Source organism: Neolamprologus multifasciatus, chromosome 8 (genome assembly GCF_963576455.1).
Source record: "Neolamprologus multifasciatus chromosome 8, fNeoMul1.2, whole genome shotgun sequence".
Lineage (NCBI taxonomy): Eukaryota > Metazoa > Chordata > Actinopteri > Cichliformes > Cichlidae > Neolamprologus > Neolamprologus multifasciatus.
The window spans coordinates 7,477,184-7,499,974 of NC_140446.1; the positions used below are offsets into that span (position 1 = coordinate 7,477,184).

Here is a 22,791-nt window from a genome sequence, read left to right on the forward strand (position 1 = left end):
CGACGGGTATAGGGAAGCGCTGTATAAGGTTTGGGTGGTTGACCGGGACGGATTTTCTCCTGTCACTTTCTCGTCATCCCTGACATGCTCTCTGTTGTTTTTTCCCTGCCCATTTTAGCAGCCAGCTTCTGTATCACGTGGTATAAGGCTCCGCCCTTGTCATTTGTTGAGCAGGAAGAGTGAGCGCTTGTTTTCATGCAGCTTATGTCCCGGATCAAAATGCGGTACAATCGTCGTCGTCTTTTCTTTTTTTTCTATTTTTTTTAAATCGTTGTCATTTGGAAATGAAATCGCACATAAGTATGAATTGAGATCGCGATTTTCTAACGATTAATCGTGCAGCCCTACTTGAAACTGTCTTAATTTTAGCACAGACCCAGCAAGGTGCAGCAAACTTTCTCCAGAGAATTGTGTTCATATTGATATGATGGCATCCCGCAGTTGCTACAGATGTTTTGGATGCACAGATCTCCTGTTCCACTGCATCCCAAAGTTCGATTGAGATCTGGTGACTCTGGGGTCATTTGAGTACAGTGAACTCGTCATGTTCAAGAAACCAGTTTGACATGATTTGAGCTTGGTGCATTATCCTGCTGGAGACTGTTATTCCAGTACGTACACTGTGATCGTAAAGGGATGGACGTGATCAGTAACAATACTATGGCGTTTAAATGCTACTCAGCTGGTACTAAGGAGCTTAAAGCGTTTAAAGAAAATATCCCACATGCCATTAAACCTCCAACACCAGCCTGAACCATTGATAAAAGCTATATGGGTCCATGCTTTCATGTTGTTTACACCAAATTCTCACCCTGACGTCTGAATGTCACCGCAGAAGTCATCAGACCAGGCAGTGCTTTCCTATTGTTCAGTTCTGGTAAGCCGTGCAAATCGTGGCCTCAATTTCCTGTTCTTCACTGGCAGGGGTGGTGCCTGCTGTGGTCTTCTGCTGCTGTAGCCGATCTGCTCCAAGGAAACAAGCGGTTGTTTGAGTGTCTGTTGCCTTCCTATCAGCTTGAAACAGTTTGGCCAATCTATTCTGAGCTCTGGCATCCACAATGCATTTTCACCTTTTTACTGACAAGGGTTTGCACACCTTGAGCATGTTTGCGAGGGACAAAATGCTCTGTTTGACCTTCATACAGTTGTCTGAACTATGTCTACATGACTAAATGCATTAAGTTGGTTAGATGTTTGCATTAACAAGCAGTTGAAGTGGCTTTTTTTGGGCATGTATCTCGTGCCACGCAGCAAATGCTACGATTTATGTGGGTGGTAGCACTGCAAGGGCAGACACAAGACTTAGTAAGTCTGTCGTGCTCGTGCTCGGATATGACATTTTAGAGACGCGTCAGTTCACCTCTTTATCCTCCACCCGTCATTCCTCTCACCCGAGGAAGCTATTATTCTGTGTTGGGTGTGTGATAGTTAAAAGGATCTTTGGGCATTTGATGACACGGCAGCCTAGCAGACTCTGTCATGTAGTAACTGCTGATTACTGCTTACAATACAGTTCAAAGCATGCGTCCCTGGGTGTGTACGTACATATTTGCTCAGGCTTTGACGTCTCCATTCATTTCTTTCAACACCTTATATGAGGCAACACTTTTTGTTTTCCCCTCACCTGGGAATCACAAAGGGATGGTGAACTCAAACTTGCTTTTTTATCATCTCTACACTATAATATCACTTGATTGCTCGTTGCTGTACATCGCATAACCATTTTCTCTCTTTCTAGTCTCGCCCGTAAGCATCACTTTTTCATCCCACAAACAAAACTGGTGTAATCGCTCAATGTAGCCCCCATAACATAACTTTGCTTTGAAGGGGCTTCTGTAATTAAGGCTTTGTTGTCATAGACGTTCCCCTAAATTAATGCTCATGGCGGTTTGTGTTATAAGAGAGCTCATTTGATCGTTCAGATTTAATTCAGCAAAGAGTATATCTGTGTCTGATTGTGCGTGCCTACATGCTTCCAAAGCAAAAGATGTGAATGCATAAAAAAGGGCTTTTAACTGTAAAGGCTGCACCATTAATATAACCTTGTAGCGACTCATTCAAGCAGAAGGACGTAGCAGCTGCTGTGTTCCCATTCATTTTACACCCACTCAACTGTAATGAGTTACAGAATGATAGACATCTAAAAAAGTACCCTTAGGTGGTTATACCCTATATGTGTGTGTGTGCATTACATGCAAAATGTATCAGATCCAGTGAATTAAACATTTAACATCTATAGGCTGGAATTGGTAATAATAATACCCGGTAATAGGGGTAATAATTGCTTACCATGAGACAGGGTGAGTAGGGGAAATATGGGTCTGATTTTCACCAGCATACAATCATAATGGCACTTTTTTAATTGTGTCATTGGGATTTTATTAATACTATTATTCAACATTATGGTTTTAATGATAGGTATTGACTTACAGTTTTTAACTTAACCATTGGTTTAGTGGCCCAGGGCTAGTAAAAAAAGGAATACTTGGCAAATTGATTGGCCATCTGCTGGCTAGTGAGGAGTTTCCATTTATCAGTTCACCTTTGAAGTAAGCTAACCTTGAATAGCTTAATTTTGAGAGGCAGTGTTTTTACATTAAAGTATCACTAAAATACTTCAATATACCAGCCATGGTTTAAATGAGAAGATTAGCAAGCGTTTTAGCTGATCCCATTCATTCCTCAGTTTTTTCACACAATGATCGCAGAACTAATTTAACAAGCAGCTTAACTAAGTTAGTCTGTAGATGAACTACATGGTCATTGAGATAGCTTGGAGCAGAGTGTTTATGTTGAACACAGCTTAATTTATTATCCATACTCTGTGCTCTTTAATGCTATTGTGTTTTTTTCAAATTCAAATCAATTATTGAGTCAGGCACAGTAGTTTCATATCTGGCTTTTACTGTATGACACCTAACTAGTGACTGGTTGTCTCACGTGGACATACTGACAGAGATTTTTTGGGGAAAAAACAGCATTTAAATTTGTTTAAAAGACTAAAATTGAATGCTGATGAGCAGATATACTGTTTCTTTGGTTAGCCAGCTTTGTCGTTGTTGCAGCCAAGTGTTTATGCAGCATTCATTCTAGGGTTTCTTTATATTGTGTACCAGTTGACATGTTAAACCCCTTTCCCTAGTAAAAATAAAAGCCTGTAAATTGACATTTTCTGATAATTCGATGACAGTTAGACAATTAGACACATTTTTGCAGTCATGAGTTTAACTTCTCCTTGAGAACCTGTGCTAGGGCTCATACACTCTACAAGTTGTGTTGTGCCACATCCTGACAGGAAGAATATTTGTTGCTTTCACAGGACAGATAGTTGACAGCTCACTTCTAACCCATCAAGATGCTAACTGGTTGCTTTTCCACTTGAGAGGATAGTGAGGGAGATGAGGAGGCACAGATACAGAGACATAGTGAGAAGGGATGGGTCTCCGGGGTAAAGCTCTGGTAGTGGAGGAGGACAGACTCTGACAGGAACTTTGTTACCCTGTTTACACGCTCTCCTCCTATTTGCTCCAGCAAACAAGATTGTCACTCACGGATAAATAATTTAGTCCCGCTGCTTCTTGCCACTGTTTACTGTCAGATCCCTTGCATTGCGTGTATCTGCATATGTTCTGCCTCCAAATACACATAGCTCAGCTTTTTCCTATTGTGTTTCCTGTCGCTTTAGAAATGTCAAACTGAAAAGGGGGGGGGGGGGCTGCCAGATGCTATCTAAGACTGAAAACCACAACTTTTTGTGGTTTATAAGCACGTATGTAGCAGTTGAGTTATGCTAAACATATTGACGCTGGTATGGCTACCTATACACTGTATGGTGAATGTAGAGGCCCGGGTTCCAGCCCTGTCTTTCCCCTGCTCTTCTTCTATCCTTTTCTTGTTTTCTATTCCAACAAAGATAAAAAGAAATGTATAAAAGACTAAAACAAATATACATCCTGCCTTTTCTTCACAAATGTGACCAGTTTTAAGTTTTTCTTTAAAACCCGTATCGTCTTCCACCTGAACTGAAATTTCATGTCCTTAAAGGGAATGCTATGGGTGAGTAGGGAAGTGCGGGAATGCTATGGGTGAGTAGGGAAGTACGGCTGTAAATAAAGGTCTATACCCAGCCTTGTCTTGTTCTCGTCCTCATTTTGATTTGAAAGGCTTGTTGAATGAACCTGTCTAGAGATGAAGAATGGATCTTACCACAGGTCACTGCCACAAATACAAATCCACCAGAGGCGGTGATGGCTTCTGTCATGTTTTAGAGAAGAGTGAGGGCTTTCATATGTGTCTGTTCCCTATTCTATTTTCCCAGCATGCATTTCTTCCACATCGAGCCGTATCAGAGCCATATTGAAGCACACACACACACACGAACACCCATTCACACTCATTCCAGTCTTCCTGTGGTCAGACACAGCTGCGGACGAAAAATCTAAACACTCACATTCTCTCAAACATACACATGGTCATGCACATGTCTCTTTTTCAACTGCACCCGAACTGTTGAGAGGCTTTCAAACTGCATGTCATGTCAGTCACACCCTCACAGTTACTTCCAAATGCACGCTGATGGCGGAAAGGACTGTTTATTTCTTTTTAAACAAGTGACCACACACACACACACACACACAGCCCAGTTCTATGAATTCAGCTTTCACTATTTTATTTTCCCACACTTTGTGAGACTGAATAGAAAGCAGTCAAGTGTGCCCAAAGTTAATGGTAATCAGAAACTGGCCTGAAATACCCTCATTAGTAAGAATGTTAACTTATCAGGCTGAGACTAGAGATATGGCTGGCCAGCTTTCCAAAGGCATTCCTCTTGTTTGCATAGTTATGTGTACTGTAGAGTGAAAGTAAGGATCTCACCCAGCGTGGTCAATATCTAGTTCTGTGAGAAATTATATCAACCCCTTCCTACTTTTCTACTTGGAAAACTACTGGGAAATTCATCCAAGGATAGAGCCGTAAGTCCAAGTTTAAGGATTTTACATTGTATAATATTTTAATGATCTGAATGTATCAGTAAAATCGCAAGTTTACTGATCTTGGGTGCTATGCACTCTTTCTGAAATCTGTTTGTGAGAGTGGATGCTTTAATCCCAAAGGTTTTCTCCTCTTCAACGTCTCCCAGCAAGAGTCAGTCTTGTAATCTGAGCCCTCCTTCACACTAGGAGGCACTGTGGCCTAGTCATAATACAGTGTAAAAGATGAAAATATTGATAGTTTATGACACGCAGGGAAAGTAAGATGAACTATGGCATCACTTCTAAACCCATATTCCCACAAGGCTGGGTCCTAGCAGCTTAAACCGGTCTCCTGCGCACAACAGAAATGGATAACACTCATTCATCTTTAGTTGTGCAGTAAAAACTTTCCTTCTGGAGGCAAAGCAGCAGCTGTCAAACCCTCCTTTGATCAAATGAATTAGAAGAAAAACAGGTATGAAAAATCCCCTGCATTTCCTTTCTTTCTTTCTTTTTTTGTTAAAGTTGCAGCACTCCATCCTTCTTCATGCTCCAGGCACTGAGTACAGCATGCCTCTGCCCTGCAGTAAGATTTCCCAGATCCTGCCCATATCTTCACAGGCAACGGGACTGATTATCGGCAGGGCAGAGGTAATGCAGCTCTGCCCGGCATTAATTGGCTGATTAACATGGGGACAGTTTAGCGCTTCACTGTCCCACACTCGGCCCATTAATCAAGAGGGATGCTGTGCCAGCTGAACCGCTGCCAACAGCTCCACACAGACCACTATAAAGAGAGCTGGAAGAGGTGTGGGTTCAGCACACAGCTGAAAGGGAGACGTGATCCACGCTTTGGCCAGACAGAGTACTGCAGTCTTTAAAGTGGTGCGTGGGAAGAGACTACGCTATACAGCAGCACTGAGTGCGGCTGGATTTCAGAAAGCTAAGAATTATGGGATGTTTCATTTGGGGTAGTTGCATGCTTTTAGAAGGCTAAAGCTAATAGCCTAATTCTGAACACATACGTGTAACGAGGGAAAGCAATCAGGGCTTTTTATTTTTAATCAGACAAGCTCGTCTAGCGCCATTGATCACATGAAGAGCCTCAGACACATCTGCCAGCTGTTCATATGCAGCATTCCAGACTCCGGAAGACATTTTTATCTTTCCCTTTCACTGCAGATAGTGGGATCTAAATACTGCTATATACAGAAATGGAGTAAGGGAGATGCCCTAAAGTGCTGCGCTTCTCAAGCAGTTTTTTTTTTTTAGCATTAAAGAAAATCCTGCATTTACATTTTCTGGAAACAAATCTTTTCTCTAGCTGAACATGTGTAGCTGAATTCATATTAGGACAGTTGTCTCTTGTGGTGTGTCTCCTTTGCCACCTCGGGCTGTGGCTCAGGAAGTAGAGCAGGTTATCTACTAATCGGAAGGTTGGTGGTTTGATCCTTGGCTGATGCAGTCTGCATGTATAAAGTATCCTTGGGCAAGACACTGAACTCCAAGTATGAATGTGTGTGAATGTTGGAAAGAAAGCGCTTAGATAGAAGTGCTTGTGTGAATGGCATGTTGTATAAAGCACCTGGAGTGCTCAAGTAGAGTAGAAAAGTGCTATATATAAGAATAATTTACCTTTTTTTCCCAACCAGTTTTAAACCACCAACAACCCATCTGTATCGAGGCTTTGCTGTCCTCACAGACGTTCACAAACGGCTCATCTTTGCAGTACTAATAAGTACTTTGGCAGTGTATAACAGGTTTTTCAGGGAAGCAGTGTAAAATTAGAGCATTACTCAAATAGTTCCAAGCCACTTTATTTGCCTCAGTTGCATTTTTTGTGACAGCACAGCTCATTCGCTAGAAGTGGAGACCCCTTGAAATAACCTTGATCTTCCATACCATTGTTTAGTGTTGTGACTAGTCAGGTCGCATGCCCTGTCTGTTTTTTTCTTTTTCTTTTCTTTCATTTGACTTCCAAACATCGCGAACGTCTGCCAGAAACATTGAATTGACTTCTGAGGAAAGCTTAATCTATGTAAATCTTTGGCTGCTTGTTTGTCAAGTGGCTGATCAGAGACAGTTCACAGTTGGTGCTGAAAGGGCTTTTAAAAGCTCTGATGCTTTTCTCTCTTTTTTTTTGTAAAGTAGACTTGGCTCGCATGCAGCGGAGCACCACCCACCCCTGTGGATGTTTGACTCTGCTATTCAACTGCAGTGCGCAAACAGGTGACAGTCTTGACAAGTGATGACTTGCGATTGTCGGGCTTACCCGTGCACCTGGGTTTTTTTCGCCAGAACAAGAGAGGGAGACGCTGTTGATGGCCAGCTGATGTTTCTGTGAGCCAAAGCCATGCAGCTGCTTAGTTGTGTCTGTGTTTAGGCACACTTTTGCCTCCTGAGTAAACAGAGTGTACTTACTGTAGCACTCCTTTCTTAACCATCGCTGCACTTCCTATTGTTGTTTTTGCTTTCAGATCAGAGATGTGTAAGCGGTCAGTTAACATTAAATTTGTCCTCTGTTGTTCATTCTTCTTAATTGTATTACAGGCCAACTTCATGAAATGATTTTTTTTTTTTTGCACATTTTGTTAAACTATGGCCTTAAATTATGCTGCCTGAGTGTTTAAATTACAGTCATCAAACAGATACACTTCTGCACAAGAATAGGAAATGCCTCCCCCAACCCTGTTATCAATTGAGCCCTGGTGGTTGGCGGTGGATCACGTTCTGTCTTTGATAGCTCAAAGGATCTGGCAGCTGAACACCCCCTCTCCTTTGCCTTTTTTCCTCTTTGGTCTCTCCTGCTCTCCATCCTCATCGTCTGGCAGATAATTGTCCCTACAGTTAGGGGTTTTGCGTGTGCGTGTGCGTTCATAATTGAAAGCAGCACTCATGTCCATAGCTTCCGGTCCTACACCGGTCTTTTATTGTATATCCCTAAGCTGATCCATAAGGTTGGAAATGTTGTCGGTTTAGTCATTTCTTTAGCTGGAGCTAAAGATGCAGTTTGTTTGTTGCAGCTACGCAGATTATTATAAATGGCCTATTTTCCTACACCGTTCGGCATTGTCAGGAAATGAACGATGAGTGAACAGTGGCGCTCTTAAAATAAACAGAAACCATCCGTTTCAATTAGACGTCATAGTGTATCAGTGAGTGCTGTGAGCAGAGCTGCATGAGGTTAAAAACAAACAAAAAAATCCCCCAAAAACTCAAAGATCTGTTTATATCTTCTTCTGAGACATTGTCCAGATGCATCACAACTCAAAATGTACTTTATGCATTAGCATATTGCTCATACCAAAAATAAAAAGAGGCAATCAAAGTCCTTTCCAAACCTTGTCACAACAATCAACACTCTCTTCTTTTTACTTTTTTTTTTTTTAAATCTGGGGGGCATACATTTTTATTCAAAGCAGGGTATTTTTATATATCTCACCACTAAACACATTTTTATTTTTAAATATAAACCCTACTCTGGTCTTAAAGTGGAGTTCGAAATGGTTTCTAAATGCTATAACCGTCATCCACAGTCAGTTAATTACACAATCAAGGTCTCGGTGTAGTTGAAGACCTGTCAACAATTACAAATCATTACAAACTCTGGACCTACCTGTAGCAGCACACGCGCACACACACAAAACACAACTGGCCCAGTTATTTTAATGCCACCACTGTAACACATGGCGATGTTGGGCGGAAATAATGACATGGGTTGTGAAGGCCGCTAATGCGAACCAGATGAGGCAATTCGACTTAAAAGGCAGAGAGGGAGGAACACGAGCAGGACTGGACAAACTGTGAAATGACAACACGGATCACGGAACAGGATCGGCCGCGTGACATTTACGTATCAGTCTCTGCAAATGCACGCGACAGCATGATCCGAGCGACGGGAGAGAGATAATTTACTTCACTTCATATGTACAGTACAGGTGTGTTGTTACAAAAGACAGAGTCCTGTTGTGCACAGAATTTGGGCTTTTTTTTTTCTTTTTTTAAACCATGTGGGATGATGTTATTGGAAACTAAGTGGGTCCTTTTTTATGTGAGCAGTGTTGCAGTGAGCTTGGCCCTGGGCCTGCCTGAGGCCAGCTTCAGTCCTCTTATGTTCTAGCCTGGCCGCAAAGTGCATTTCTCTCTCATGCGGCCCCTGACCTCCTGACGCATTTCCTGACCCAGGAAATAGAATTAACACCTTGGCCTGGGCCTTCGGGTCCTACAGCAGCATACGCAGCTGTGCCATAGCCTAGTACAGTCCAAAACCAAGCAGAGCAGTAAAGCTGAACCAAAGATGGAAAACAGAAGACAGAAGTTTTCTTTTGAGTGCATGAAGATGGATTATTATTAATTATAGGCTCAGTTTCCCAGGCATGGATTAACCATAGTCCAAGTCCCTTTTTTTTGAGTTTCAGACTAGGCCTAATCCAAGTGTAAGAAACTTGTTCTTGACTGTTAAACATTTTTATTGGACAGTTTTATTGCATTGCAATTTTAGCAGTAACTGCATCCAAATAAGGAGCTAAACTTGACCCTCAGTTCCAGTTTTGTTCTTTTATCTTGAGATGGGATGTAAAATTGTGACTAAAGGATAGCTGTATCATGTGACAACAAGCAAAATGAAATACTTGTATTATATTGTACTATTTGAAATGTGTGTAGCATTTCGCAGCCCTCATCTGAATGGCTTAGTATGCCTCCCAACACCAAACATAGTGCAAACTGATGTAAGGGGACCACATTGTTATCAAAGATGTTTGATCTTTCCATCAGTGTTTTTACTCCAAATTACAGTCGTCTATTATGAGAGATCTTCTGTATCAGAGATTGATGGTGTGGCCCACTCCCTAATGATTTTAGAAAAGAAAATCTATGTGATACCAAGGGTGGCACATTCCTCCAATGTTTTTTATGATATGATTTTAATGACTGCAGTAAATTTGGTAACTGGGGTTTAAGATGAGAAAAGTGGATTATCTGTTTATTAGATATTTTATGTGAAGCGTATATCAGGAGAGATGGACGTCGATATTCCACAGTTCACATGCTTTATCTGCTTTTTTCGTTAGTCAGATGCTTCATCAGACAAGAAACACACACGTATGTTCATTTTCTCACTTGCACACAGATACGCGCACACACAGATTAGCCAGTTCCTGCATTTAAGCACCCCATATGTTTGCGTTTTAGTCACACATTGCCAATCTCATGGGAGCACTTTGAAGCTTACTCCTCCAGAGCAGATCATAAAACAGGAGTATAAGTAGTTTTTCACATAGTTGTATCCCAGAACACTCCCACCACTACCACCTCCCACCCAACAGCTAGCTCACTGCCTCCACCTTCCACCTCCAGTCCATTTACTCTTAAAATGCAGTGCGAGCTTTCGATTTAGAGAGTTGGTATGACCGTACATAAAGCGGGTCCCATCACATCGGTTCTGTTCCTATGCTGCAGTAGAAAGACTCACATTGGCAGTAATAGTGAAAGTCTCCCATGTTTGCTCTATGAGGCACACTATATTATGTACATTTCTGTGAAAGCTTAACCAGTATGAGGTTTAGGCTTTTTTTCTCCTTTTTGCATCTGCACAATGTTTGAATTAAAAAACAAATAAAAACATGTTTGTCTGGGTCTCAGCCCAACCTTTGCATCTCAACAATATATTGAAAACTCATTTTAATTTGACAAGCTGCATGTTTTGAATTGCAGTGTAGAAAGTGTGCAAGAATTTACCTTAAACGTTTTGCAAAAGTTCTCATTTCATAGACTGATAAATATTCTCCGCTGCATGCCGTACAGAATATGTCTCACAGGACAGCTCCTCCTTGTTTCTTCTTGTCTGGTATCTTGTATCTGGAACTTGACTGTCACTTTCCTGCACTAACCCACTTGTTCTTCTGTCTCCACAGTACTTCGAGGTGCCCTTTGACTCCAACATGAACAGAACAAAGAACCGTCCGCTCGTAAGAGGACAGATCAGGTAATGTTTTCCTTCCTGCATATTAAACACTGTGTGATTGATTTGGTATAGAACTACCATCGGTACGTTTTATCCCTTTAGAAAGACTGTAAAACAAATGCACATGAGGAGTGAAGTGCACCAGCTCACCACGAGTTTGGGTTGAGTTTAGTGCAGCGACACTGTGTGACAGCTGCTCAGCCACCCTGACTAACTCTTGTACATCTCACTGGGTGAATGACAAAGTGTGTTACTGTTTTCTTGCTCACTGACCTGATCCTTACCTTGTGCCTTAGCTGGATACTTTTCCTGGGGTGAAACGTGATCTATGTCAGAGCCTCTGCGCACTTGCAGGCGATATGATGATTACTGCTTAAATAAAACAGTAGCACATATTAATTTACACCTTTCAGTTCCAGCTTTCCTTTTTGAGTTATTGTGGTGTTGAACCAGAGCAATAGCTGTTATGTAGAGAGATCTTAGCTGCCAGGAACAGAAATGCATGCCAGCACTGATGAGCCTCGGCTCTCCACCTGTCAGGTGTAATTTGAACTTGTCAGCAGGTTGGAAAGGAGGGTGATGAGGTTGAGATGAGGTGTAGGTTACCTGACCGCCCTCACTGTGCTACCTCTGCTCTTTAGATATCAGATAACCTCTGTTTTGGTGCTCAGTGAACTATGTGGATTGCCACGCTCCTACAAATCTTACTCAGTGACTGGATATGCTGGTCTCTGCTTGCCCCTTTTGAAAGACTAGCACCTTTAAGCAGCAGGCAAACACATGGATTTTCACTGATGCATAAACCCAAACCGACTACAGGTCTTCTTCAACCATTATCATTGCCAGGAAATTGCCTCATTTGCCGTTCATTCTTACAGGATGAACATCTCCCCAAGAAATAAAGCAACCTGTTGATGTGCAGCTCTCTAAATATAGACTGAATGTCCACACGATCTTTTTTTTTTTTTGTTTAACTAAAGATTCTGTTAGTACCATGACTGGTTCTTCACCCACACTATAGCTATCTCATCCCAGTTTAAGGAATTCTCCATTGACATGCTGTTTAAAAGTGTACTCGTGCTGCTGAGGTGGTTATTGGAAGTGCTCTCCCTCTGTCTAAACACAGCCTCTCTTCTCTGGCTTTTAGCCTTCGTTTGACAAGAGGAGGTGTACGTCTGTCTCCGAGATTCACAAAATAGCCGCATCTCTTGCTCATTGTTTCTAGCACGTCTCCCTTCTCCTCATTCACACATACAATCTCGTGCGGAGACAGAGAGCAGATGGCAGGCCGGACTGTCCTGTCAAACAAGCCATCAGGAAGCCACATTTTACACATCTCTGTGTTGCCTTTAGGACAGCGCTTTGTATGAGTTAAATTGTGTTACCCAGCTTTGTTTGTCCTTACTGCAAAACCTGCTCCGCCTAGTGTGATGTCAGTGTTGGATGTAGTTTGTTGTGTTACATCAGGACAATACTAGTATATCATCTTTCCCACCTTTTTTTTTTTCTTTTGGGAAATGTGAATGACAGTCACCCTCTCTTAGTTGTGGTCTTGTCAAATTTAAGGCTTCCAGATGTGGTGAGGCAGTAGATCATTTTGAGTATCTCTAAGGAGAGCAATTCAGATTGCAACTGTTACAACCAGAGATGTCTTGATGCATTCTCAATCATCCAGGAAAATCATCTCCAAAAGTTGATTCTGTTCTGTTGTTCCTTCAGTGGGCTGGTTTCAGTCATTATGCAAATGTACTGTTTATAAGATTGGGGAAACCTGCAGTCAGCTGAGACTGAAGAAGTCACTTGGATGAGTGACGAAACGTTTCTCCCAGAAAACGCTACGTCCAGATGAACACAATCAACTTTTGGAGACAACCAGAGATGGTTACAGTGTGGAAATCAGCACATACTTAAGTCAGAGTGGGATTTCAAAGTTCAAAGTTTTAATGGATCTGGGACTACTTACTAGCTTTTATAAAGCCATCAATGCATCTCAGTTTTACCAACAGATTTTATCAAACAACTATTTCAGTAACGTGAACTAAACTTTGAGTAATTTAATCATATTTACAGAACAGTATACAGTATTACATTTATTTAAATGCTAGTAAAATGCAAGGTAACTGAAGCGTAGTCACCCTCAGTGCTTTTTCAACTAAATATTCCGTTTTTGTGTGTAAATTTCAACAAAATGAGTAAGAAAAACAGCTTTTGAATGTTTTCTTGAGATTTTTGTGGCAGATTTCATGTCAGTTTTTTTGAATGTGTTCAGTATTTGCTAAAAAAACAAACAAACATCTTGAAATATTTTTTAGTAATACAGTGGGGCAAAAAAGTATTTAGTCAGCCACCGATTGTGCAAGTTCCCCCACTTAAAATGATGACAGAGGTCAGTAATTTGCACCAGAGGTACACTTCAACTGTGAGAGACAGAATGTGAAAAAAAAATCCATGAATTCACATGGTAGGATTTGTAAAGAATTTATTCGTAAATCAGGGTGGAAAATAAGTATTTGGTCAATAACAAAAATACAACTCAATACTTTGTAACATAACCTTTGTTGGCAATAACAGAGGTCAAACGTTTACTATAGGTCTTTACCAGGTTTGCACACACAGTAGCTGGTATTTTGGCCCATTCCTCCATGCAGATCTTCTCAAGAGCAGTGATGTTTTGGGGCTGTCGCCGAGCAACACGGACTTTCAACTCCCGCCACAGATTTTCTATGGGGTTGAGGTCTGGAGACTGGCTAGGCCACTCCAGGACTTTCAAATGCTTCTTACGGAGCCACTCCTTTGTTGCCCGGGCGGTGTGTTTTGGATCATTGTCATGTTGGAAGACCCAGCCTCGTTTCATCTTCAAAGTTCTCACTGATGGAAGGAGGTTTTGGCTCAAAATCTCACGATACTTGTCCCCATTCATTCTGTCCTTAACACGGATCAGTGGTCCTGTCCCCTTGGCAGAAAAACAGCCCCAGAGCATGATGTTTCCACCCCCATGCTTCACAGTAGGTATGGTGTTCTTGGGATGCAACTCAGTATTCTTCTTCCTCCAAACACGACGAGTTGAGTTTATACCAAAAAGTTCTACTTTGGTTTCATCTGACCACATGACATTCTCCCAATCCTCTGCTGTATCATCCATGTGCTCTCTGGCAAACTTCAGACGGGCCTGGACATGCACTGGCTTCAGCAGCGGAACACGTCTGGCACTGCGGGATTTGATTCCCTGCCGTTGTAGTGTGTTACTGATGGTGACCTTTGTTACTTTGGTCCCAGCTCTCTGCAGGTCATTCACCAGGTCCCCCCGTGTGGTTCTGGGATGTTTGCTCACCGTTCTCATGATCATTTTGACCCCACGGGATGAGATCTTGCGTGGAGCCCCAGATCGAGGGAGATTATCAGTGGTCTTGTATGTCTTCCATTTTCTGATGATTGCTCCCACAGTTGATTTTTTCACACCAAGCTGCTTGCCTATTGTAGATTCACTCTTCCCAGTCTGGTGCAGGTCTACAATTCTTTTCCTGGTGTCCTTCGAAAGCTCTTTGGTCTTGGCCATGGCGGAGTTTGGAGTCTGACTGGTTGAGGCTGTGGACAGGTGTCTTTTATACAGATGATGAGGTCAAACAGGTGCCATTCATACAGGTAACGAGTGGGGGACAGAAAAGCTTCTTACAGAAGATGTTACAGGTCTGTGAGAGCCAGGGATTTTCCTTGTTTGAGGTGACCAAATGCTTATTTTCCACCCTGATTTACGAATAAATTCTTTACAAATCCTACCATGTGAATTCATGGATTTTTTTTTCACATTCTGTCTCTCACAGTTGAAGTGTACCTCTGGTGCAAATTACTGACCTCTGTCATCATTTTAAGTGGGGGAACTTGCACAATCGGTGGCTGACTAAATACTTTTTTGCCCCACTGTATGTGAGTGGTGTTGGTTCCATAAATCTGTATTCAGTTTCCAGTTTTACACCAGTCCCTCAAGCCGCTTTATTTCTGGTCAGGCTTGAATAGTGAAGGTTTGCTTTCCACAGTTTACTTTGCGCTCTCTGACCATTTGAGTGCTTCACAGATTACAGGGCTTTAAGTAGATTCATCTTGTTTCTTCAACCTTATGGGTGTTTTACATTTGGATCCATGACCTTGATTGTGGTCTAACCAAAAGGAAACCTGTTGGGCTTTCTGTGTTGACATTAAGAGCCTGACGTTATGACTGCGGCTGTGTCGAGCTGTAAGCACAGGACACTAAACCCACCTCAGGCCATGTGACGCACTCCCTTCCCTGACCCCCACTGAGCCAGCCCAAAGCCAGCCTGCACGGCCCCATCTCAGCCCACATAAAAAAGACATAACACCACTAATCACATTAATGCTCCAATCCCCCTGTATGGCCACACCACCAAAATAAAAGCCCCGTTGGCTTTCTGAAGAAAAAGGCCTGCGTTCGGTCAAGATTTTAATCTCCTCCCTCTTTAATTTATGAAGCATTTACTGGTGAATTTGAACCAGACGTTGCCATCGCTGCTTTCAGTTAAAGATGAGGGGTGAAGGAAGAGGAGGAGGAAGCCTTCATCCAGCTAAAAGCCTGAGCCACAGTGGTTTCCTTCAGCTAGTTTTGATCTCTGGTGCGTGCACATGCTCTTCATCTTGCGGCGCTACTTTTATCCCTGACAAACTCTTATCAGATGAGTGTCCTCCACGCCTCCCGTTTTGAGACTCAGCCATGCTCGGCTGCTGGCTGCTGGCCCCCACGGGTCTGCGTGTGTCTGTACTGAACATTTGAAGCTATTATTGTCTTATCTGGTGTCTGTTTGAAAGACCTGGGAAACATTATCAGCACACTGTTCCCATGCTTTCTCCTGAGCTTTGTCTAGTCGATATAGCTGACTCCCTCTCTGTTTGTCTCCCTTCCTTATATCAGCCCCCTCCACGCAGTGTCCTTTGCTCTGGCCTGTGGAGTGCCAGGAGTCGCTCTGCTCACGCTGGCAGTAAACCCCTTGACAGGCTTCCTGGGCGCCCTCAACATCTTTCTCTACACCTGTTGCTACACACCGCTCAAGAGACTCAGCATCACCAACACGTGGGTGGGAGCAGTTGTGGGGGCGATACCTCCTGTGATGGGCTGGACTGCGGCCACAGGTTGTCTGGAGCCAGGTATGAATGTAGCATTGTACTGTTGTGAGCTTCTTACATATTTACCCTTCTTAAATAACACCCATATTATCATTTTTTAAGGTAATTACAACCTTTCCCATAGGTGTTCAGTTGGGGTGAAATCTGGAGACTCTGAAGCACAGAAAATATGATCCACATAGTTGTAATCTTCAAAATTACACTGTTATGTCCCCGAATGAAGGGACACGTTGCAAGCCTGGTAGAGACCACTCCTCTCTGCAGATATTTCATCACGTATTGATTCGTCGTCCGACATGCTCCAACAGTATAAGCGAGTCTTCTGATCCCGTCACTTAGTCGGGGTCAAAGGTTTGCATCTGTATTTTTGATACTAGTGTAGACATTTTGAAGTTAGTTGTAGGAAAACCTGCAGCTTGGATAGATTTATCAAACACAGATGCCAAATATCTGCTGCACACACAGCTTTTCGATTTACTGCAGATCTGTTTTATATCATTGTAAATCAAATATGTTCTGGTTTTAGACAGTTGAACAGGATGGAACAAGTCATTTGAAAACATCTCAAGTATAATGCACCCCCACCCCCTCCCCCCCCACATTATGGGACATTTGATATAACTAAATAATTAATCGAGGGATTATTAAAAGATTAATTGCAGGCCTACTGCACAATGAAACCCATACTGCGCCTCAGTATTACTGTCATAACGTCACTGTTCACTTTTCACTTGTGCCAAACTGTGATGCGATACAAACCCAGCATGTTATTCCAAACTAAAGGCGCGTGCTGTTTCGTGTCTTCAGCCAGTCTGTAGGAAAAAAGGCTGCATATACAGTACACAGACACGGCTTCCCGGACTGCCGTCTTCTAAGTTTTTTAGTCGTGACAAAATTATAGCTTCACTTACATCCATTTCAGCTTTAAACCAGAATGCCCCAAAACAACAGATTTGAGCTTCTGAAATATACCCTTTTGCTAGTTTTCCTTCATAATACTAATAACATTACATGAACTACATAAATCTTGATGAAAATAATTATTTGTTGCAGTAGGTAATTTGATCATGTGGCTGTGCTCTTGTGCTAACTTATTTTAGTGTGAGACCGGGCCTGATTTTAAAGCAGATAAAGCTCGATTTACATAATGCCCAGGGCCCCTGTAGCATTATTAGTGCTTTTGTTCGTGTGGAGTTTAAATACAGAGTGTCAAATGAATTTGGTATTAAATGAAGATGTTGGAAAGATGGAACCCGAGCAGGTTATTCAGCATGTTTGGTGACACATCAAGTGTTCGGTTATGACATCTGTGTGAGATGTGGCGTTATGTTGCTGCTCTGTAGAAATGTTCGTCTTCACATTTGTCCTACTTATTGGGTTTTTTTCTGTTTTTTTTTACTTTTAGTTTGAAGTAATTCATCATGAAGTAATAAATAGGCCAGAGTTATTTAAGTGGTTACGTGACCTCTCAAAGTAAAGTGCACTCATTTCCGTTCATAGTCACACGAAAGGTGTGTTGCTCTCTTTTATTACGGGACTTAACCTCATAGAGAGAATTTAGTAAAAATGTATTGTGCTGTGACCCACAGGTCTGTTTTTTTTGGGTTTTTTTAAACACTTTTGCAGGGTGTAAAATACAAGCCACTGCCGCTAAAACAAAGTCTTGTGGCGAGGGAATTAGATCAAGTATTTTCCCTTCCTGTCAGTTTGTGCGCTTCTTTTTCTGGTTTGACTCACTAATTGCGACGAAATTGAATAATACTTATGAGAAAAGCTGCCTCTAAGCAGAAAAAGAAACCACTTATTTTACTTTTGTCCTCTTTTATTAACCGTTTGCTTCGTTTCTATTTTAGAAGTAGGCCTAAATGTTTGTTTATTGTAAATGAGAATTGTATTTATTTATTTATATATTTTAAGCAAAAGCCGTTAAAAAATAACACAGTACTGGCTTGGACCCATTTTTGGTTTTAGGCCTTTAGACATGCTCAGCAATAATACTAAGGTAGGCCATAGCATTTAAACTATTCTCACTTAGTAGTAAAGGGGTTCAAAGTGTGCCAAGCAAATATCCCCACACCATGACACCACCACCACCAGTCTAGCTGAAATAAGGGCGGATTTATGGTTTCATTCCAAATTGTGACCCAATCATCTAAATGTCACAACAGTAATTGGGACTCATCAGACCAGACAACATTTTCCAGTCTTCTGATGTCCAGTTTTGATGAGCCCGTTTGAACTGTAGTCTCAGTTTCCGGTTCTTAGCTGACAGGAGTAGCACCCGGTGTTTTGGAAGTACATGTAGGTGTACCTAATAAAGTGCATGGAAGTACTGTCTCATCGCTTTTTTTAAGATTAAAAATATGTGGTTTTATTTTACACCTTGATCACAATTGAGTAATCTGAGTGTGAATTAAATAAGCACCGCATCAGTTAAACATTCATGTCTCTCTCTCACCCCCCCATCACTCTGTCTAGGTGCTTTGTTGCTGGGTGGTTTCCTGTACAGCTGGCAGTTTCCCCACTTCAACGCCCTCAGCTGGAACTTGAGGGAAGACTACTCGCGTGGTGGCTATCGAATGATGTCCGTCACCCACCCTGCCATGTGCAAGCGGGTGGCCCTACGGCACAGCCTCGGTCTGATCGGTCTGTCAACTTTAGCACCCGTGCTGGATGTCACCACCTGGACCTTCCCCATCATCTCCTTACCCATCAACCTGTACATCAGCTACCTGGCCTTCCGGTTCTACCACAAGGGAGATCGCAGCAGCGCCCGAAAGCTGTTCTTTTGCAGCCTCTGGCACCTGCCCATGCTGCTGCTGCTGGCACTCACTTGTAAAAAGTATAGCAGTAATCAGGAGGGCGCCGCTCTACCTCGGGCCTTTTTACCCCTCACATTTCCAGCCAGCTAATTTCATAGATAACCCATGACATCAAAGACAGCTGTGCGACCCTCGTTTTAACCACAATACTCCTTTAGTGTCTTACTTCAGTTGGACGGGAATGTGATCGGTGCTGACTTCATATCAGGACATGAGCTGGTAGCTGAATTACAGAAAACACACTGAATTATTACATCAGGTTGTAATCATTTGAATGTGTGTGTACTGTATATATATATATATTCTGTATTTATTTATAACGGGGCCCACTAGTTGATCTCTCTTTTACATGACTGATGTTGACATACTGCAGAGTATAAATTCCAATGCATTGTACAAATGCAAAAATCAAATCATCAAACGAAATGTTTTATTTTCAGTCAGTGTTGACAAAAACAGGACGAATCAAAGTTTATCTGGCAGCTGCAGCATAGCAGTTATGTCGACTTTTGCTCGACTTTCACTTGATCCCTGATACTTGACGGTTAATAGGCCTTGTTGCGTTTTGCTTTTACACTGATGGGTCTCGATTCGTTAACACGATGCTTTAATTCCACATGGTTTGCCTGCACCAAAACAAAGGGAAGGCTTTCACCCCTGTAAGGAACAAGGGCAAATGCTCTCTGACAATAAATACGCCATGATCGTGATTCTGTCTTTTGTGTCATCATTTACTGTGTGTTAATAACTGTGCATGCAGTTGGTTTCTCTATACATATTTAAAGAACACACACGAACTGCTAGCACACCTCGTTAGGTGTTGCTGCCTGCATGATGTATGGATTTAGGTTTCAATTAAAGCCTTAGTGGGTATGCTCACTTTCACAACAAATCGCCATCCCTCCAATGAGCTCCATTTAGCAGACCACCTCTGCACCTGTCAGTCAGCATGTGCTCCCCTTCCGCCTTTTACCCCTAGTTTTGGTATTTGGTTACATTTCCATCACCGCAGTCGGTGAAACAAGTGCCCCCTTCCTCTCGCTGCCATCCTCCTGCCATAAAAGGGGGCTGTAGGATTTAGCCGTGGCCGAGAGACCTGAAACGGCTCGACATCCTCGTAAAGCGCCTGACCGGATACAGAGTTTCATATCAGAGGGCTGAAGGAGAGCGATTGAGCCAGCTGCTACAGTTGGGGTGGGGTGAGGGGGGCGCACAACCTGTGTGGAGATTGAATGTCTTTACCAAACCTCACGGCTCAAAGTGATGGCCTGTTGTGGTTTACACGTGTTCTTATAGAGATCGAGTGGTGAACCTCGCCTTGTACCATCAGGCAAGATAGTTGAAGTCTTATTGCTTTTTGTGTTATTATGTCCAGCCGTTGCTCCGCGTATAGAACAGTTTTTGAGTTTCTCTTCAGATTTAAGGTAAAAGGAAAAGAAAAATGTTTTGTTTAAATCAGTAATTACCGCTGAAAATCTAGGGAAAGTTCATTCTCAGGAGGAAATGTATAGAAGCTATTTAAAATTGCAGAAAATTAAAATAAACCTACTAGCTGGATTTTAAAAGACTTCATCTCTTTAACTTTCTCCTTAACTTTCTGGAACTTTATTGGTTTTTTAACATTTTCTCAGCAAAATTATATATGTGCCCGACTCTTTTTTTCATTCCTGTGTGTCACCTTAAATATAATTTCAAATATTTGATTGTATCCAATAATGTAAGTTATTGCTGTAGCTTTAATGGAGGGTGCTTTTAAGCAGACTTTATTGTGGTAAAACTTACAGTAGAAATAAAAAAAAGAAAAGACTGTTCAAAGCAGGAGAATTAAGATGTCTAAAGCGAAGCTAGAGCAGCTCTTTAAGTATTTGATTTCCAAGGACACCACAAGCTTCTGTTAGTAATAATACTTTACATAAAAGCTGACTCCTATATTACATAATAGAGTACATAAAAGCTGACTCCTATGTTACTGGGCATTTTAAACTTTAGATTTATCACATTTACTCAAATGTAGAATGAAGAAAAACTTCAGAAAGGCTGCGTCTATTATTATTTTATAAGTCAACAATATTTTATGAGTACTCTTCTCCCTTATTTCACTCCTCTCCATGCATAAAAACATGGAGGTCTCTCTTCTTCCCCATTGCTGATATCAGCCATTAAATCATTCATGTGATTTGCCAGTTCAGCGCGAGTGGGAGCTTTCATGCCAGAGTCAACAAAGTGAAGATCGAAATATGCATCTGTAAACAGGGGAGACTCCCTGAGCAGCAATCTGCAGTCCAGCCCGGTGCAGAAAGCTTTCATATCCAGACTGAGACTCGGATCAGAGGAGGAGGGAAACGCTGTACAACAGCTCGGATTCCAGGACTCTTCAAACCAAGCGCAGAAATCTCAGGATGAAGGATGACCTCTGGCCTCTTTTCAAAGGTTGGTTGTTGCAAAACAGAATCCAAATAGCTGCATTAATCCTAAAGAAATATTTAGAGTGAAACTATACATCCAGCGCAGCAAAACTACATCCAAAAAGTCCCCGCAGGAATATGCTATTAGAGTAAAGAGTGACTGATGCCATGGGGAGAAAATATTCAGTAGGCTACGATAAACTCGCCGTGGAGCATCAACACAAGCAACAGGTCCTTTTACTGCAATGCCATATTTTTTTCCACCAGGAAAATGACTCATATTTATATATCTAAAAAAAAATAGATCTGCTCTTAGAAATGCTCTGTGCGTCACGTTGCGGGCTCGGGATGATTATATTATCTTCTGTTCTTATTATAATTCAGGCCGTTGTTGCGACGTGGCTTTGACTCTTGCAGTCAAAACTTTAGTGGGGAAAATGAATCGTGCTTGTTCATGTGTAATAACACGCATGAAAAAGAAGGCTGCACAAATCATTAAAAAACCCACAATAGTTTATCAGTGGGTTGGCTGTTTCATAAAAGGGGCTAAAATACCGCGAGGTTTAAATTATCGATCTGTTTTGAGTCATCTCCAATCGAAAAGCACTCGGTGTCCCTGTTCTCCTCTGTTTTTCTCTCAAATGAAAATTTAATGCATGTTTCCAATACTCGATGCGTTTTATTTTCTGAGTTTTGCTGAGCTTTGGAAGTTCTCAGATAAAAAAAAAAAATCATAATAAAAAATAAATAAATAAAATAAAAAGCATGCCTGGGTTTGGAAGATGGCTGAACTATGACCGAAAAACCTCTCCAAACAAACTATATTTTAAAAGTTTGCCTACATTAATGCGAGGGATCCTTTTTTTCATGAATAAATGAATAAAGACACCTTCGTGGCATACTTTCTTTAAAAGTAAAATAAATAAATAAACACACGAAAAAAGATTAATGAATGCAGATTAAAATCGTGATTTTCTGCTTCTCAAGCTTTTGTCAGAAGCAGGATATTAGAATAACAAAGCCCGGGAGAGCACTGCCTCCATCATGTTGGATTATCGAAGTATTGTTTCCTGCTTTGCATCGTTAATTAACTTGCTGAGTACTGAAAAAAATTGCAAAAGTAAGTTGGAAAACCATTATTGTACTATTATTGCTATATTATTATAGTAATATTACTATTACTATTATTGTAATGCGCGAAAAAATCCAATTAAGACACACGTTTAATACAAAGGAAATTAAAATACCTGGGAATTATAGGCTAACTATTATTATTAGTAGTAGTAGTAGTACTTAGCATGTCATTGTTAATAGGTTTTATTGCTCTTTATGGGGGGGATAAATTGTAATTTTTGATAATATGCACAAAATGTCAACTAAATAATGAAGTAACGCTTCCTGTTTCCAGTTCAAACCGCCAGCACTGTGCCCTCCTCATTTCTTCGCATTCACTCACAGTCAGTGTCATTCAAATTATGTGGTTTGTGAACTGA

General features: G+C 41.6%; 1 protein-coding gene across 1 annotated transcript in view; it reads left to right on the plus strand.

Annotated features, from left to right (window-relative positions):
• Window positions 1-19,603, plus strand: part of cox10 (cytochrome c oxidase assembly factor heme A:farnesyltransferase COX10) — a 35,353-nt gene extending 15,750 nt beyond the window's left edge. The window contains exons 5-7 of the mRNA XM_085170312.1: window positions 10,889-10,959; window positions 15,860-16,092; window positions 18,550-19,603. Coding sequence (XP_085026438.1) covers window positions 10,889-10,959; window positions 15,860-16,092; window positions 18,550-18,983 — 738 coding nt within the window. The 3' untranslated portion in view covers window positions 18,984-19,603. The remainder of the gene's footprint in view (window positions 1-10,888; window positions 10,960-15,859; window positions 16,093-18,549) is intronic.
• Window positions 19,604-22,791: the final 3,188 nt, after the last annotated feature.